This window comes from Mesoplodon mirus, assembly GCF_964341445.2.
Source record: "Mesoplodon mirus genome assembly, chromosome: 7".
Lineage (NCBI taxonomy): Eukaryota > Metazoa > Chordata > Mammalia > Artiodactyla > Ziphiidae > Mesoplodon > Mesoplodon mirus.
Genome location: NC_138983.1, coordinates 52,152,482 through 52,169,675, shown reverse-complemented (window position 1 = coordinate 52,169,675; position 17,194 = coordinate 52,152,482). Strand labels below are relative to the sequence as shown.

Sequence of the window (17,194 nt, the reverse complement as noted above, 5' to 3'; positions counted from 1 at the left end):
TCATATTTCTATCTAAACAGGGTTAATTTTTAACATAAATAATACACTAAAAGAAGAAATCTATGTGTTTTAAGATCTCACAATCAAGAGAACAGCATAAACAATCATCATCATTCACACACGTTCAGGAAACAATAAGGTAATTGAAGGTCTCAAAGTTTCATGGTTATATCATTTTCATGAGCAGAGTAAAAGCAGTGATGTTAACTGCTGTTGTAGACTGAACTTTACAGTAGAAACAGTAGAGGAAAATTTTTGAATGAGAATTTTTGCTTTATAAATTCAATTAACAATACTTACTAAATAATTACTATTTTTCGTAGATAAAAATATTTGGAATATTTATCTATGAGATAGACATATGAAAAGAGCTACAAACCGGCGAAACATTAAAAACAAAAGCAGCTTTTTTTTTGTCTTTAGGACATGAAGTAGGTGAGTACTATAAAAAAACCAGAAAAAGATAAAAATAATCTCTGTTGAGAGGAAAACAGGGAAGGAGTCAAGGAGGAAGTCACTTTTCACAGTTGAGCCTTGAGTAATGAACAGGTATGGAAAAAGCAGCATTAGAGGAGGACAAGTATTAGAAACACAGAGGTACACGAAAATGCACAGCATGAATAAAATAGCCATAAGATCCTGAAAATCAGATGAGTATAAATTAACAAATTTCAGATAAGCATCTAAGAATCAAACGTATGAAGAATGAGAAAGTCATATGGGATGGAAGACAATTTCACAGCCAGTTTATAAGGGGTACCTCAGTTTAAATCAGGTTCACATGTTGATATATTATGACAGCCACTTAACAGTGTAAAAGCTCATTCTGAGTGTGAATGTTTCATGGCTTCTGAGCTCAGCATCTGAACTGATGAGATAACCCAAGGGAATGAGTTTAGGATTGCTGATACCAGTCACAAAGCAGCCAATTAATCAGACTGGAATGAAATTAACTCGACCAAACTAATTTTTTTCTCCCCAAATAGAAATATCTAATTTTTTCTCACTATAAAAGTAATAAACATTAGTTTTTCAAATCTGAAAAAACACAAGTTTAAGGAAGACGATAAAAATGAGCAGAGATAGCCACTGCTTACAAGTTGAATATTGATGCATATTTTCCAGACTTTTTCCCCACCTATACATACACACACATTGTAAAAAAATGGAATCACATTCTACTCCCTGTTTCATGACCACTTTTTTCTTTTAACAACACGTTGTAGAGCTTTATCATAAATTTTAATGGCTGTACAGTAATCCACTGTTTAGATGAATCATAATTAATTTAACCCTCAGTTTACTGCCAAGGTCCATTATACCCAGTTTTAATTTCTTAGTTTCTCTGTTAAGCAATTTTAGCTGTTTCTAAAAAGTAGTATTTCATGACTGTTATACTTTGTTAGAGGTTGTATTATTTTCCTAAGGTGGCCATGACAACTTACCACAAACTACATGGCTTAAAACAACAGAAATTTATTCTCTCTAGACTGTGGAGGCTAGCAGTCTGAAATTGAGGTGTTGGCAGAGTCTTGCTCCCTCTGAAGGTTTTAGGGAAGAATCCTTCCTTGCCTCTTCCTAATTTCTGGTGGATCTGAGCAATCTTTAGCCTTCCTCAGCATCACATCAATTTCTGCCTCTGCTTTCACATGGCCTTCCTCCCACTGTGTGTATCTTCTCTGTGTCTTTGTATCCAAACTTCCTTCTCCTTTCTCTTATAAAGATACTAGTCATTGGATTTAGTGCCCACCTTAATCCAGTACTTTAATTTGATCACATCTGCAAAGACCTTATTTCCAAATAAGGTTGCATTCACAGTACTTGTCTTTTGGGGAGACACAATTCAAGACATTACAGAGTCACCCAAGAGACAGATAAATTTCTACTATTTTTTTCTAATAGAATAAAACCCATTGAATTCTTTCATGAATCTAAGAAAATATGAGGTTTTAGTGATCTTATCTTTCCTGTATATTGAAACATTTTGCTATCTCATCATTCTAGAAATTATTTCATCATTATTCATTAATTATTCCTAATTTTAAGTTAAAAAAGAGTAAAATGTTATGAGAACAGAATGATGGATGCTTAAGATGCATAGTAGATAAGAGAGAGATGCACAGTGAGATGAACCATCTCCATTGTATCAACTTCAGTTTTCTTATTGCAATACACAAACTATCATGTCATTTTTCAAGAAGGTATTAGAAAAACCCGGAGACACTACTGTTGTCTTTTCTGTAGTTTTCAGAGAACACAGTTGAGAATTGAGATCTTTTATTTTTTCTTCAAAATGACAAACAGAAGAAAAATAATAAAGATACTTCATAAACACTGAACAAACCAGGAAATGAATGGGGAGAGACAGATAGTAAAATCTAGTCTCTAATGATGTTGGTAAAATTGGTTGTATAAGTGAATTCTCAGACTGTGAGCCCTCAGATAACAATATCCTAAATCAATTTTCTCAAACTCAAGAACTGGTAAGTGAATAATACATTTCTATGGGCAAAAAGGAAATATGGTATTTTCATCCAATTAGTCATCCCACAGTAAGGATTTCATCATACAATAATTTACAATAAGAACTTGGACCATACTATTCTGCTAAAAGGATATGTAACAATATTCTTTCTTTCTTTTCTCATTTTTAAATATTTATTAAATTTTTTCTTCTAGTTTTATTGAGATATAATTGACATACAGCACTGTATAAGCACCTCATAATGACTTGACTTAAATACTTCATGAAATGACTACCACAATAAGTTTAGTGAACATCCATCATCTTACATAGATACAAAATAAAAGAAAAAAAATATTTTTCCTTGTGATAGGCACTCTTAGGATTTACTCTCTTGACAACTTTCATATACGACACACAACAGTGTCAATTATATTAATCATGTACATTATATCCCTGGTACTTACTTATCATATAACTGGAAGTTTGTACCTTCTGACCCCCTTCAGCCAATTCCCTTTCTCCTCACCCCTTGCCTCTGGTAACCACACATCTGATCTCTTTCTCTGTGAGTTTGTTTCTTTTGTCTTTGAAGTATAATTGACCTACAGCACTACGTCAGCTACTGGTGCACAACATAGTGATTTGATATTTCTATACATTACAAAATGATCACCACTTGTCACCATACAATATTACATTATTATTGACAATATTCCCCACTCTGTACATTTTATCCCTGTGACTCATTTATTTTGTTAACTAGAAGCTTGTATCTCTCTTTTTAAATTTATTTAATTTATTTATTTTTTGGCTGCGTTGGGTCTTCATTGCTGTGCGCGGGCTTTCTCTAGCTGCGGCAAGCGGGGTCTACTCTTTGCTGCAGTGCGTGGGCTTCTCATTGCTGTGGCTTCTGTTGTTGCAGAGTATGGGCTCTAGGCGTGCAGGCTTCAGTAGCTGTGGCTCACGGGCTCTAGAGTGCAGGCTCAGTAGTTATGGCACACGGGCTTAGTTGCTCCACGGCATGTGGGATCTTCCTGGACCAGGGCTCGAACCCGTGTCCCCTGCACTGGCAGACGGATTCTTAACCACTGCACCACCAGGGAAGCCCGGAAACTTGTATCTCTTAATGTCCCTTACCTATTTCACTCATTTCCCTACCCCCTCATCTCTGGCAACCACCTATTTGCTCTCTGTATCTATGACTCTGTTTATGTTTGTTCATTTGTTTTTTAGAACCCATATTTAAGTGAAATTATATGGTATTTGTCTTTCTCTGACTTATTTCACTTAGCATAATACCCTGTAGGTCCGTCCATGTTGTTGCAAATGGCAAGACTTCATTCTTTTTTTTATGGCTAATATTCCACTGTATATTATACCATATCATCTTGATCCATTCATCTGTCAATGGACACTTAGGTTGCTCTCATATCTTGGCTATTGTAAATAATGCTGCAATGAACACAGGGGTGTATACACCTTTTCAAATTAATGTTTTTGTTTTCTTTGGAAAAATATCCAGAAGTGAAATTGCTGGATTGTATGGTAGTCCTATTTTTAATATTTTGAGGAAACTCCATATTATTTTCAATAGTGGCTGCACCAATTTACATTCCCACCAACAGTGCATGAGTGTTCCCTTTTCTCCACATCCTCACCAACACTTGTTAATTGTTATCTTTTGGATAATAGCCATTCTAACAGGTGTGACGTGGTATTTCATTGCAGTTTTGATTACATTTCCCTGATGAGAGTGATGTTGAGCATCTTTTCATGTGCCTGTTAGCCATCTGTGTGTCTTCTCTGAAAAATTTCTATTCAGGTCCTCTGCCCATTTTTTTAATTGGGTTGTTTGTTTTTTGGTTGTTGAGTTGTATGAGTTCTTGGTATATTTGGGATATTAACCCCTTATCAGACATACTGTTTGCAAATATCTTCTCCCATTCAGTAGGTAACCTTTTCGTTTTGTTGATGGTTTCCTTCACTGTGCAAAAGTTTTTAGTTTGATGCAGTCCCATTTGTTTATTTTTGCCTTTTTTGCCCTTGCCTGAGGAGACACAGCCAAAAAATATTGCTAAGACCAATGTCAAATGCCTATGTTTTCTTTTAGAAGTTTTATGGTTTCAGGTCTTACATTTAAATTTCGAACCTACTTTGAGTTTGTTTTTGTATATGGTATGAGAAATTAGTCCAGTTATTCCAACACTATTTACTGAAGAGGATAGCTTTTTCCCACTGTATATTTTTGTCTCCTCTGTCATAGATTAATTGACCATGTAAGTGTGGGTTCACTTCTGGGCTCTCTATTCTGTTTCATTGATCTATGTGTCTGTTTTTGTACCAGTACTATACTGTTTTAATTACTATAGCTTTGTAGTATAGTTTGAAATCGGGGAGCGTGATACCTCCAGCTTTGCTCTTCTCTCTCAAGATTGTTTTGGCTATTTGGGGTCTTTTGTTTCTATACAAATTTTAGAATTATTTGTTACATTATTTGTGAAAAATGTCATTGGTATTTTGATAGGAGTTGCACTGAATCTGCAGATTGCCTTGGGTAGTACAGTCATTTTAACAAGAGTAATTCTTTCAACCCATATCTTTACATCGGTTTGTGTCATCTTCAACTTCTTTCATCAGGGTCTTACAGTTTTCTGAATACAGGTCTTTCACCTCCTTAGTTTGATTTATTCCTAGGTATTTTATTCTTTTTGATGGGATTATTTTTTTAAATTTCTCTTTCTGACAGTCTGTTGTTAGTGCATAGAAATGCAACAGATTTCTGTATATTAATTTTGTATCCTACAACTTTGCTGAATTCATTGATAAATTCTAATATTTTTTGGTGGCATGTTTAGGATTTCTTACATATAGTACCATCTCATGTGCAAACAATGACAGTTTTACACCTTCCTTTCTAATTTGGATTCCTTTTATTTCTTTTTCTCGTGTGACAGTATTCTTTCACTATTTATGATATCTGCACATCAAAATTTACTTGATATGGTTAATAAGTGGACAAACAGTGAAAGCAAGTGCATACACAAAGGTGTTTGAAAGGAAAAGAATAACATGTAGAAATGAAAAAATTCATTGATTTGATCATTCTAATTAGTATTTAGGAAATCTGAAAACAAAAATGGTTTGCAATTGTGGAGCAAAAAAATGGCCATCACCTCTTCGACAAAATTAAGAGCCGTCAAAGTTCTTTTTGATAATGTAACTGCCAAGAACCAGAAGAAATAATAAGCTAAAGCCTATTAAAGATGTATTTGAAATTTGAATCTGTATTTAAAGTATAAACATATTCCAGGTTCATGCATGGAAGTTGATAAACAGCTGGCTACGTTCAAAGGGCTGCATCTCTTTGGGGTACTTTCAAAACCCAGAAAAGTAAAAATAAAAATTTGGGTTTGCCACCATCATCAAGAAAATGAAAAAACACACAGAATGATAAAAAAGTATCTGTGAATCATATATCTGATAAGGGACTTGTATCCAGAATATATAAAGAACTCTTATAACTAAATAATAAAAAGACAAATAACCCAACTAAAAACATGAACCAAGAAATTAAAGAGACATTTCTCCACAGAAGATATCTGAATGGCCAATAGGCACATGAAAAGATGCTCAACATTAGTCATTGGGGAAATGCAAATGAAAACCATACTCACTATGGTTTTTTTTTTAATTTTTAAATTTATTAAAATTTGATAAATAATTTCCAAGGAGAATGTGTTAGGTGGGGGTACAGAAGGCAGAAAAATCAAGAGAAACCATTAAGAAAAACATGGCAACTCACACAAAAAATGCTTTCACAAAATACTTTTAAAAAATGAATAAATTAAATTCAATTTCAAGTAATATTCCCCCAATATTTTCTCATTATTTTAGTGTTCATAAAAGGTATAACATATGCCTCTAGAAAAGGAAATTATCTTCTTTACCTACAGAATGGTTAAAGTACCAGCACCAGGTGGAGTTTTCCAAAAGTACAGATAGTTCAAAGAAACCAGTAAACTAAGTCTTTTGACTCATTTAATCCCTGTCACAACCCTTAATTTTAAGACTCATACTTTGAACCCCTATGTACTAGGCTAAAACTGCTCTTATTTCTGCATATGGCAGTGACAAGTAATTAGGGAAATGAAAGATCTGATCCTACTCGGGTAGATCTAACTCAAAGACCATTGTGTTAGTCTAAGAACTATCCCAGTCATCTTAAGTAATCTTAATCCATATTTTAGAATCTGCCAGGAGAGCAAATACTAAAATTTTTAAACAAATTATTCACCCTGCCTGGGTCTCCAATCAAGAATTTATGGGTATTACAAATAACTCTTTTTCACCTCACCTCACAATACACAACAGCAAACTTTAAGGAACAATAATCATAAGCTCGTATCTTTGAAAAATGGATGCAACAAAGCTTCTTCTGCTGTTACTCTTGAAGCCGGATTTAGATCTAGGAGTTTATCAAGCAGGTTGTAAGCTGCACCAGGTACCTCATCCCAGCCTTCTAGATTGGTAGGAGACTCATCAAAATTACCCCCACAGCAATTACTGTCCCCTTTGTACAATGAATTCCCTGAGTGTTGTGCTTTAGGTGTTTGTATGAGGTGAGCAGCTTTATGGTCCATCTTCTCTGAAAAATTTGGGTCTTGAGAAGTGAGCTCTTGTATATCACTTGCTAATTTAGGAGTGTTAGAATTTACACCTCTGAGCTTCTCACAGAGTTTTCTCAAGTCTTGTGCTGGAACTTCTTTGCTACACAATATTGATTTGCCAAAAGTCTTAGCAGCCTGGATAGTTTCCCTGGATCCACGAATTGTCATAATTTGAGCCAAAGCGGTTAAATCATCACTTGCTTTATAAAATGGATATCGTCCACTAAGCAAAGAAAGGAATATGACACCTGCAGACCACATGTTAATTGCTGTAGTTTGGTTAGGGCACTTTGTCAAGACCTCTGGTGCTCTGAATCCTGGTGTACCTGCCTTAGGTGCAACCTGTTGCTGCCTTGAAAGGCAAATACTGCAAACTTTATCTGTTGCATAACAGTCACAGGTCAGGTTAGCTGGGCAAGAACTGGCAGTTTTCCTCACCACACTACTATTCATAACTTTTGTAGAAATAGCCTTCTTTTTTGTTGCTAATTTTCTAGATAGTAAATCCACAGTCTTTGACTGCTTCATAAGTTTCACTGCAGGGAAAATCCCATTTCACCCCTACTACACAATCAAAGATATCCACACTCAGTAAAATGGCACAATAAAAAAGACATATAAGTGTTAGCAAGGATGTGGAGAAACTGGAACCTTTATACACTGCTGGTGGGATGGTAAATTTCCTGCAGCCACTGTGGAAAACAGCCTAGCAGTTCCTCACATAATTAAACTTACCATGTAACCCATCAATTCCACTCCTAAGTACCTACCCAAGAGAAATGAAAACACGTTCACACAAATACTTGTACTCAAACAGTCGTAGGAACATTACTCATAATAGCCAAAAAGTAAAAACAACCCAAATCTCCATTACCTGAACGGATAAACAAATGTGGTATACTCACATAATGGACTGTTGTTTGGCAATAAAAAGGAATGAAATACTGACATATGCTACAACATTGACAGACATTGAAAATATTATGCAAAGTGAAATACACCAGCCACAAAACACTATATATTGTGTGATTCTCTTTATATGAAATATCCAGAATGGGAAAATCCATAGAGACATAAAGTAGATTGATCAGTAGTGCCTAGGGTGGGAGGGAGGATGGTCAGTGACTGCTAATGGGAAAAAGTTTCTTTTTGGGTAATAAAAATATTCTTGAATTAGCTTATGGTGATGTTCGAAAAACTGAAAATATACTAAAACTCACTGAATGGTACACTTTAAATTGGTGAATTTTATGGTAAGTAAATTATCTCTTAATAATACAGTTCTTGGGTGTGTGTGTGTGTAATGAATTGGGAGATTGGGATTGACATATATACACCAATATGCATAAAATGGATAACTAATAAGAACCTGCTGTATAAAAAAAGAAAAAATAAAATTCAAAGAAAAAATAATACAGTGCTTAAAAATTTGGGTTTGCTATATTTAAATACTTACTAAAATTCTAATAAAGTTGATTTTCATTATTCCTTTATTAATTAAAAAATTTTAAATTAATTCTTATTGGAGTATAGTTGCTTTACAATGTTGTGTTAGTTTCTGCTGCCATTTTTCCTTTATTTTTACTTCTGCAAATTATTCATAAGATGACTTAAAAATATTCACTAAAAATAAGGTCCATTACTTCCAGATGGTAAATGGTGATGAACATTTTCTTGGTATACTGACGGTTAATCAACCTTCCTAAATAAATGTTTAGATTGTTAGTAGTTTTTCATTAGTATAGATGAAGTTGCTTTCAACATTTTTTTTAACACATCTTTATAGAGTTGTCAGATCATTTCTTTAAGAAAAAGTCTGGGCGCAAAACTATTTCTCTAGAGAGGCTGTACTAATTTATACTTCTAATAGCAATGTTCAAAAGGAAAGCATCAGTTTTATCCTGAAATATGCACAACTTCATAGCTTAGTAAAAACATTCATAAGAAGGAAAAAAAAACACCTGTACAAAACATAAAAAGAAAAAAACAAAACCAACAAAGAAAGAAAAACTATAATAATCAAAAATTCTTTTAAATACATTAGACTGAGCCTTCCTCCAATTATGGCTTTAACTGACAAAAAAATGGAAAATTTTATTACATGACATTTCTTAAGTGTAAGTTTTTCAATTTAGGACATGTCTAATTCTTTCAGAATGAACACCTAACTTACACCCCACTATTTATAGGCAAAATGTAATGAAGATACTTAGCTTTCTCTTATTTAAAAAACATATTTATAGCTCTATCTGATGAGAGGGCTTAGAAGCAATAATCCCCCAGTAGCAGCAAGATACCCAGTGACTAAGTCCTGGTTTCTAAATACCATTTTCCAATAAAAGGAACTAGGGCTCCTTGGAGAAATGGCTGATTCTAAGGCTAGGGTAAGGAAAACAAAAAATAAGCTTGGGATAACTGCCAAAACATGGAAGCAACCAAGATGTCCTTCTGTAGGTGAATAGATGAATAAACCAAGGTACTTCCAGATAATGAAATACTATTCAGCGCTAAAAAGACATGAACTATCACAGTAATCAGGACAGCATAGTACTGGCACAAAAAAACAGAAATATAGATCAATGGAACAGGATAGGAAGCCCAGAGATAAACCCACACACATATGATCACCTCATCTTTGCTAAAGGAGGCAAGAGTATAAGACAGCCTCTTCAATAAGTGGTGCTGGGAAAACTGGACAGCTACATGTAAAAGAATGAAATTAGAATACTCCCTAACACCATACACAAAAATAAACTCAAAATGGATTAAAGACCTAAATGTAAGGCCAGACACTATAAAACTCTTAGAGGAAAAGATAGGCAGAACACTCTATGACATAAATCACAGCAAGATCCTTTTGACCCCCCTCCTAGAGAAATGGAAATAAAGACAAAAATAAACAAAAGGGACCTAATGAAACTGAAAAGCTTTTGCACAGCAAAGGAAATCATAAAAAAGGTGAAAAGACAACCCTCAGAATGGAAGAAAATATTTGCAAACGAAACAACTAACAAAGGATTAATCGCCAAAATATACAAGCAGCTCATGCAGCTCAATATCAAAAAGCAAACAACCCAATCCAAAAATGAGCAGAAGACCTAAATAGACATTTCTCCAAAGAAGATATACGGATTGCCAACAAACACATGAAAAGATGTTCAACATCACTAATCATTAGAGAAATGCAAATCAAAACTACAATGAGGTATCACCTCACACCAGTCAGAATGGCCGCCATCAAAAAATCTACAAACAGGGCTTCACTGGTGGCACAGTGGTTGAGAGTCCGCCTGCCGATGCAGGGGACACGGGTTCGTGCCCCAGTCCGGGAAGATCCCACATGCCACAGAGCAGCTGGGCCCGTGAGCCATGGCCGCTGAGCCTGCGCGTCCGGAGCCTGTGCTCTGCAACGGGAGAGGCCACAACAGTGAGAGGCCCGCGTACAGGAAAAAAAAAAAAAAAAAAATCTACAAACAACAAATGCTGGAGAGGATGTGGAGAAAAGGGAACCCTCTTGCACTGTTGGTAGGAATGTAAATTGATACAGCCACTATGGAGAACAGTATGGAGGTTCCTTAAAAAACTAAAAAGAGAACTACCATATGACCCAGCAATCCCACTACTGGGCATATACCCTGAGAAAACCATAATTCAAAGAGTTATGTACCACAATGTTCACTGCAGCACTATTTACAACAGCCAGGACATGGAAGCAACCTAAGTGTCCATCGACAAATGAATGGATAAAGAAGATGTGGCATATATATACAATGGAATATAAGAAGAAATGAAATTGAGTTATTTGTAGTGAGGTGGATGGACCTAGAGTGTGTCATGCAGAGTGAAATCAGAAAGAGAAAAACAAATACAGTATGCTAACACATATATATGGAATCTAAAAAAAACCCAAAAAGGTTCTCATGAACCTAGGGCAGGACAGGAATAAAGACAGAGACGTAGAGAATGGACTTAAGGACAGGGGGAGGGGGAAGGGTAAGCTGGGACAAAGTGAGAGAGTGGCATGGACATATATACACTACCAAATGTAAAACAGATAGCTAGTGGGAAGCTGCTGCATAGCACAGGGAGATCAGCTCCGTGCTTTGTGACCAGCTAGAGGGGCTGGATAGGGAGGGTGGGAGGGAGACACAAGAGGGAGGGAATATGGGGATATACGTATGCATATAGCTGATTCACTCTGCTATACAGCAGAAACTAACACAACACTGTAAAACAATTATACTCCAACAAAGATGTTAAAAAAAGAAAAGAAAAGACGAGCTATCAAGCCATGAAAAGATATGAAGGAAACTTAAATGCATATTACTAAGAGAAAGAAGCCAATCTGAAAAGGTTGCATATTGTATGATTCCAACTATATGACATTCTGGAAAAGGCGAAGCTTTGGAGACAGTAAAAAGATTGCCAGGGGTTAGGAGGGAGGGAGGGATGCATAGGAGGAACACAGAGGATTTCTAGAGCAGTGAAATTATTCTGTATGACATCATTTGACCAAACCTATAGAACATACACTACCAAGAGTGAACCCTAAGTAAACGATGGACTTTGAGTGATAGTACTGCATCAGTGTAGGTTCATCAATCACAACAAAATGAAACAAACTTACAAACAAATCTGGGGTATCTTATAGTGCCAGAAAATAAGGAAGTACTCAAAAGACAAAAGGATAGGGGCATGTGAAAGGGATACTAGAATTAATCTGAAAGAATTCCCAACAACTAAAACAATTTGAGCAACAAAGTAAATAGCACAGCATTGAAATATAACCCAAACCATAAAATATACATCAGTCCATCCTGATATAAATGATGACATAAATAAACACATAAGAGCAAAGAGACGACAAATCATCCATACAGAAGAATTCCAAATACTCCCCCCTTCAGGAGATGAAGCATAATTCCATCTCCCACCTCCCAACCCTTCACTCCTACCTCCAGTGAGGGTGGGTGTACTTAGTAACTCACTTCCAAAGAATAGATTGGAGAGAGGGAAAAACAGTACATTTTCAGTGGAGAAACTTGGCAAAGACTACCTCACCCAAGTAATGAAGGTTAATAGCACCATATGGATATCAAGTCCCCGTGGCATGATATGACAAGAAGAGCACTTCACCTCTGTGGTATTTTTTCTAACCCCCCCTAAAACTTCAGAAAAACATCAGAAAAATACAGATTGGCATACTTTCTGCAAGTCATAAAAAACAAGGAAAGACTGAGCAACTGTTACAGACTACATGAGACTAGGGAAACATGACAACTATATATAATGTGGTACCCTGCAGTGGATCCTGGAAAAAGGAAGAAGGCATTGATGTAACACCAGCGAAATCCAAATAAGGTCTGGAATTTAGTTAATTGTAATGTACTAACATTTGGTTCTTAGTTTTGACAAATGTACCACGGTACTGTAAGATGTTAACAACAGGGGAAACTGGGTGAGAGGTATATAAGAAGTCTGCACGATTTTTCCAACTTTTCTACATTTAAAAATTATTCAAAAATAGAAAGTTTATTTTAAAAACAACAACAACAAAATTAAACTTTAAAATGGAGCCATAGGGCTTCCCTGGTGGCGCAGTGGTTAAGAATCTGCCTGCCAATGTAGGGGACACGGGTTCGAGCCCTGGTCCGGGAAGATCCCACATGCTGCAGAGCAACTAAACCCGTGCGCCACAGCTACTGAGCCTGTGCTCTAGAGCCCGCGAGCCACAACAACTGAGCCCACGTGCCACAACTACTGAAGCCTGGTGCGTCTAGAGCCCGTGCTCCTCAACAAAAGAAGCCACCACAACGAGAAGCCCGTGCACCGCAACGACGAGTAGCCCCCGCTCGCCGCAACTAGAGAAAGCCTGTGCACAGCAACGAAGACTCAACGCAGCCAAAAATAATAAACAAATAAAATAAATAAAATGGAGCCATGAATCCACTAAACCAACATAGATATCCTTTTGGAAAATGTTAACCTTCTAAATTTAACTACCATTTACTCCATTTTAAACATCTGTTAAATAAAATTTAGAAAAACTAAATTTAGACAAATTTAGTCTTCTTTAGAAAGAAGACTAACAATTTCTTACTGGAGATTAAATCATGTATTAATCTGAAACATGATGTACTGTATATTAATAGTACTAGAACTATGCATATTAAACTAGGAACATTTGATTGACACAGAAATACTTCATAACACATTAAAAATATAAAACCTCATATTCTGCCACTATAATCTTCTGTCAAGTTTCACTGTACATTGTGTTCTTTGGTTCACTGCACTTTACTGGTAAAGAGGGAACATATTTAATCCACTAGTGATATTATAACCAAGAAACTTGATAAATTTATACCTTTCCCATATTATGACACTTCTGAGGGGAATATATGTTGTCTCTAACTTTACAGATAAAAGAAATGAATAATGAAAGGCTGTTAAGAAAGGTTATCCAAAACTTGGATTAAGCTAAAAGGTAGACAGAACAACCTTCCAATGTAATGTGGGGACACAGACCCACTCAAAGGTTATTTAACTACCTAGGGGAATGAACTTTGCTCCATTATTCTATTTACTATCAAACTAAATATCCTAGATTAAGTAAAGTTACATGTTCACTTATAGATTTTTGTCCAGTAGAGTTGCAAATCATTTCTGTCAGGTAGAAGAGAAAATTCCAAAGGTTAGGCTTTATCGGTCTGTGGGACATTAAGCAGTTCATAACTAACCTAGCAATCTTATTCTAAAATTCTTTTATTAAACTGCGTATGAATCCACAGCTCCGCAAATGGTCTTTGAACTAGCCTTACTATTTTACTTATTTCTTCAGTAATTACTGAATTGAATAAAATATTTTATTTCTATGAATCATGTTTTTAATTTTTTAAAATTATACTTTGACAGGCATAAGGAACTTTCTATGACATGCTTGACATGGCCTTTCCCACATACAGCTCTGCAAATCCTACAATCTCACAGGGCTATTATGATTATAGTTTTTCTGCACCGTATTCTGATAATGTTGTCAATTATTTGGTTATTGGAATTATTAAATAATATCTTTGTCAAAGGTAAATCTAAGTAAAGTATATATTATTTTCAAGACCCTCTTTATTCCACCATTGACACTCTCCATCTTGCCAGTAAAGTCTGTAAAAAAAAATAAACATGAACACTATTCTATTTCCCCTGTTTTTCCACCCCGCGCATTTTAAAAACAATGGGAAATACAAGATTCCCTGTTTTTACTGGAGCCATTTCCTGAAGAGATTTTTAAGTCTCAAGCTCTGTATGAGAAAACAAAGATATTTACATCTTCGTAGGAGACTCAGTACTTGCTGAGTCGGCATTAAGAAATTACCCACAGAATCAGAGAATATAAGATTTAGACAGGACTTTAAAGATTTTCCTTTCCAATCTCCAAAAAGAAAGAAAATAGGGCAAAAAGTATTGTAGTGACTTTCCAGAGGTCTGAGAGTGGCTAAAATTAATGTGATCTGACTTCTAATACTTTCTAAATGGGCACACATCTCCCATGATGACTTTGTGGGTTAATTTTCTTTCTTTAAACCAATTATTAAAAAAATATTTTTTCTTCCACTTGTTCCAGGTACCTCTCTTATAATTTTTAGGTGTAAATTATAACTGCCTTTACTTTCATAAACATGATTAATTATACTTATATTTTGATTATGTGTTTTGAGATTTAAGCAAAGAAAGATTAGTAAAAAGAAAAAAAAAACACAACTTCATATTTCCAGTGTTACATTCTTCACCAAAAACCAAAGTCTAGACTAATGTGATTTTTTTAGAAAGAAATTTGGATATTGTCAAATTTGTCAATCTAAATGTACTTTTAGTGAATTGAAGTGGACTAATCACAAACATGAATTACAATTTTTAGGTTTGAGCATCAGGAAAGAAAACATTATTACACTCTCACCCAACCAACATCAGTAGTCCATTAAAGCAAAAGAGAAAACTCTGTACCCTGACATCACTTCTAGATGAAGTTGTCCTGAGACAGTTAAGAAAACAGGAACATTGAAGAAATTCTCCTCAGGGACCTTTATTTTGCTTGAAGGCTGCAAAAGAAAACACAAGCCATAAAAAGCTATTACATGTTTTGCTCTGCTTTTCACATTCACATTTGTGCCAAAACTAAAAAATCATATGCTATTAAACATATATGAGAACAGGTTCATTCTTATGAAAAAAAAAAAAAAAAGGCAGCTTTCAGTATACACTTAAAAGAGAAAATTCCTGCTTGGAAAATGCTAAGTTCAAGGAAGTTTGCTCCATATTTTTCAAAACATATAACAAGCAAAAGACAAACGATTTTTGTCACAAAATATACTCCTTCCTAAAAACTGATTTTGATTGCGGGGCAAGCTGAAATTATGAATTATTAAGAAATTATGAATTAGAAGTTTTAAATGTGAGGCATTACATAGTCTTTTAAAATTCTGACCCATGACTGAGATTTAATTTTAAGGGAATAGCCTCTAAAACATGTCTTGTCATATTATTATTAAATTATTAATAATAATGCTTTTAATACAGATTTTTATAAACACATTATAAACTTTTAAACACATTAATTTCACTTACTCTTCCCGACAACTAGGAGATAAAGCAGGACCATATCTTTAAAAGATATGATGAACATTTCGATTTAAAGATTTGTATGAACTTACAGTATAGATAGAGTGATTATTCCGTTTGAAACTGACAGGAAATACGTCAGCCAACACTTATTAACAGTTAAGATAAAAACTTATTTGGAGATCGAACATAATTTAAGTAGTATAATTAAGAAAGCTTCTAGATCAAGTTATGACCAGTGTATCCATTTGGGGGAAGGCAGCTAATTTACCTACGCGTGTATTTCACACTGTGATCCGACAATGTCTGTGTGTAATGGTGCACTAGAACAAGTGCTGTGAAAGCAACAAAGCCAATATACAATGTTCAACACAGGATGTAAGACTCCTTGTAAGAGACTTAGTACCAACTACTGAAGTAGAGAAACACATGAAATGAAGATATCTTATTTAACCCCATCGGTTGTTCTAAAAATATTGCATATCATGTATGGTTATGTGTGTGTATGAATGCGAAATCTAGTGTAAAAGGACCAACTGAAATCATTCATTTATTTTGTAATTGCCTATTATTTTTAAAACTTACTTTTATCTGGTCCTAAACGTCCTATTATTGCTTTTCAAAAAATCATCTTTGAAACCCATTATCACTTAAAGGATATTGTTTCCAAGGACTTAAATACTCAATACTAAAATATTCGAATTATGTTAGGATTTCAAAATAAGAGACATGTTCTTTGGTATTTCTTCACTATTTACTAAACAATTATATTTCAAATCAGGCCCAGCACACTTATAAGAATATTATACTTTCTCCTTTCCCTCACCTCTTTAGTCTATAATTTGTATTGGTGTTTTATCCTCACTTCTCTAAAAATGATTTCTCTCATCTCCTGCACATATAAAAAAGTCTAATATTTAGGACTTGATTTTAGTCTCTCATTTATTAGCATTTGTACAAAATGATGTCTGAGCTTCTTATATCTCTTAAATCCAACTTATTTAAAGTTAAAAACATATCACTACTTCATTATGCCTTCCAATGTCATATGTAAGCATTTAAATATGAAATTCATACTACTTTTTTATAAATTACTTCCTTTCAGTTCTCCTTTATATTACAGTGAATGCATTACAGTGACTTAAAATTTTCTGTATGTATTAAGTTATATTACCTATATATTTTATTTCAGGATATTAAAGGGACATTATAAAATATTTTTTTAAAAAGTAATTGCTGGGGACTTCCCTAGTGGTCCAGTGGTTAAGACTTCATCTCCCAGGGCAGGAGGTGCATGTTCGATCCCTGGTCGGGGAGCTAAGATACCTGGTGGCAAAAAAACCAAAACATAAAAACAGAAGCAGGGCTTCCCTGGTGGCGCAGTGGTTGAGAGTCCGCCTGCCGATGCAGGGGAAACGGGTTTGTGCCCCGGTCTGGGAAGATC

General features: G+C 34.9%; 1 protein-coding gene across 4 annotated transcripts in view; it reads right to left on the bottom strand.

Moving 5' to 3' along the window:
- Nucleotides 1-17,194, bottom strand: part of NARS2 (asparaginyl-tRNA synthetase 2, mitochondrial) — a 141,423-nt gene that overhangs the window by 59,337 nt on the left and 64,892 nt on the right. For all 4 annotated transcript variants that reach the window (XM_082628864.1, XM_082628867.1, XM_082628865.1 and 1 more), the window contains one exon: nucleotides 15,136-15,230. In XM_082628864.1, the coding sequence (XP_082484990.1) occupies nucleotides 15,136-15,230 (95 nt within the window). The remainder of the gene's footprint in view (nucleotides 1-15,135; nucleotides 15,231-17,194) is intronic.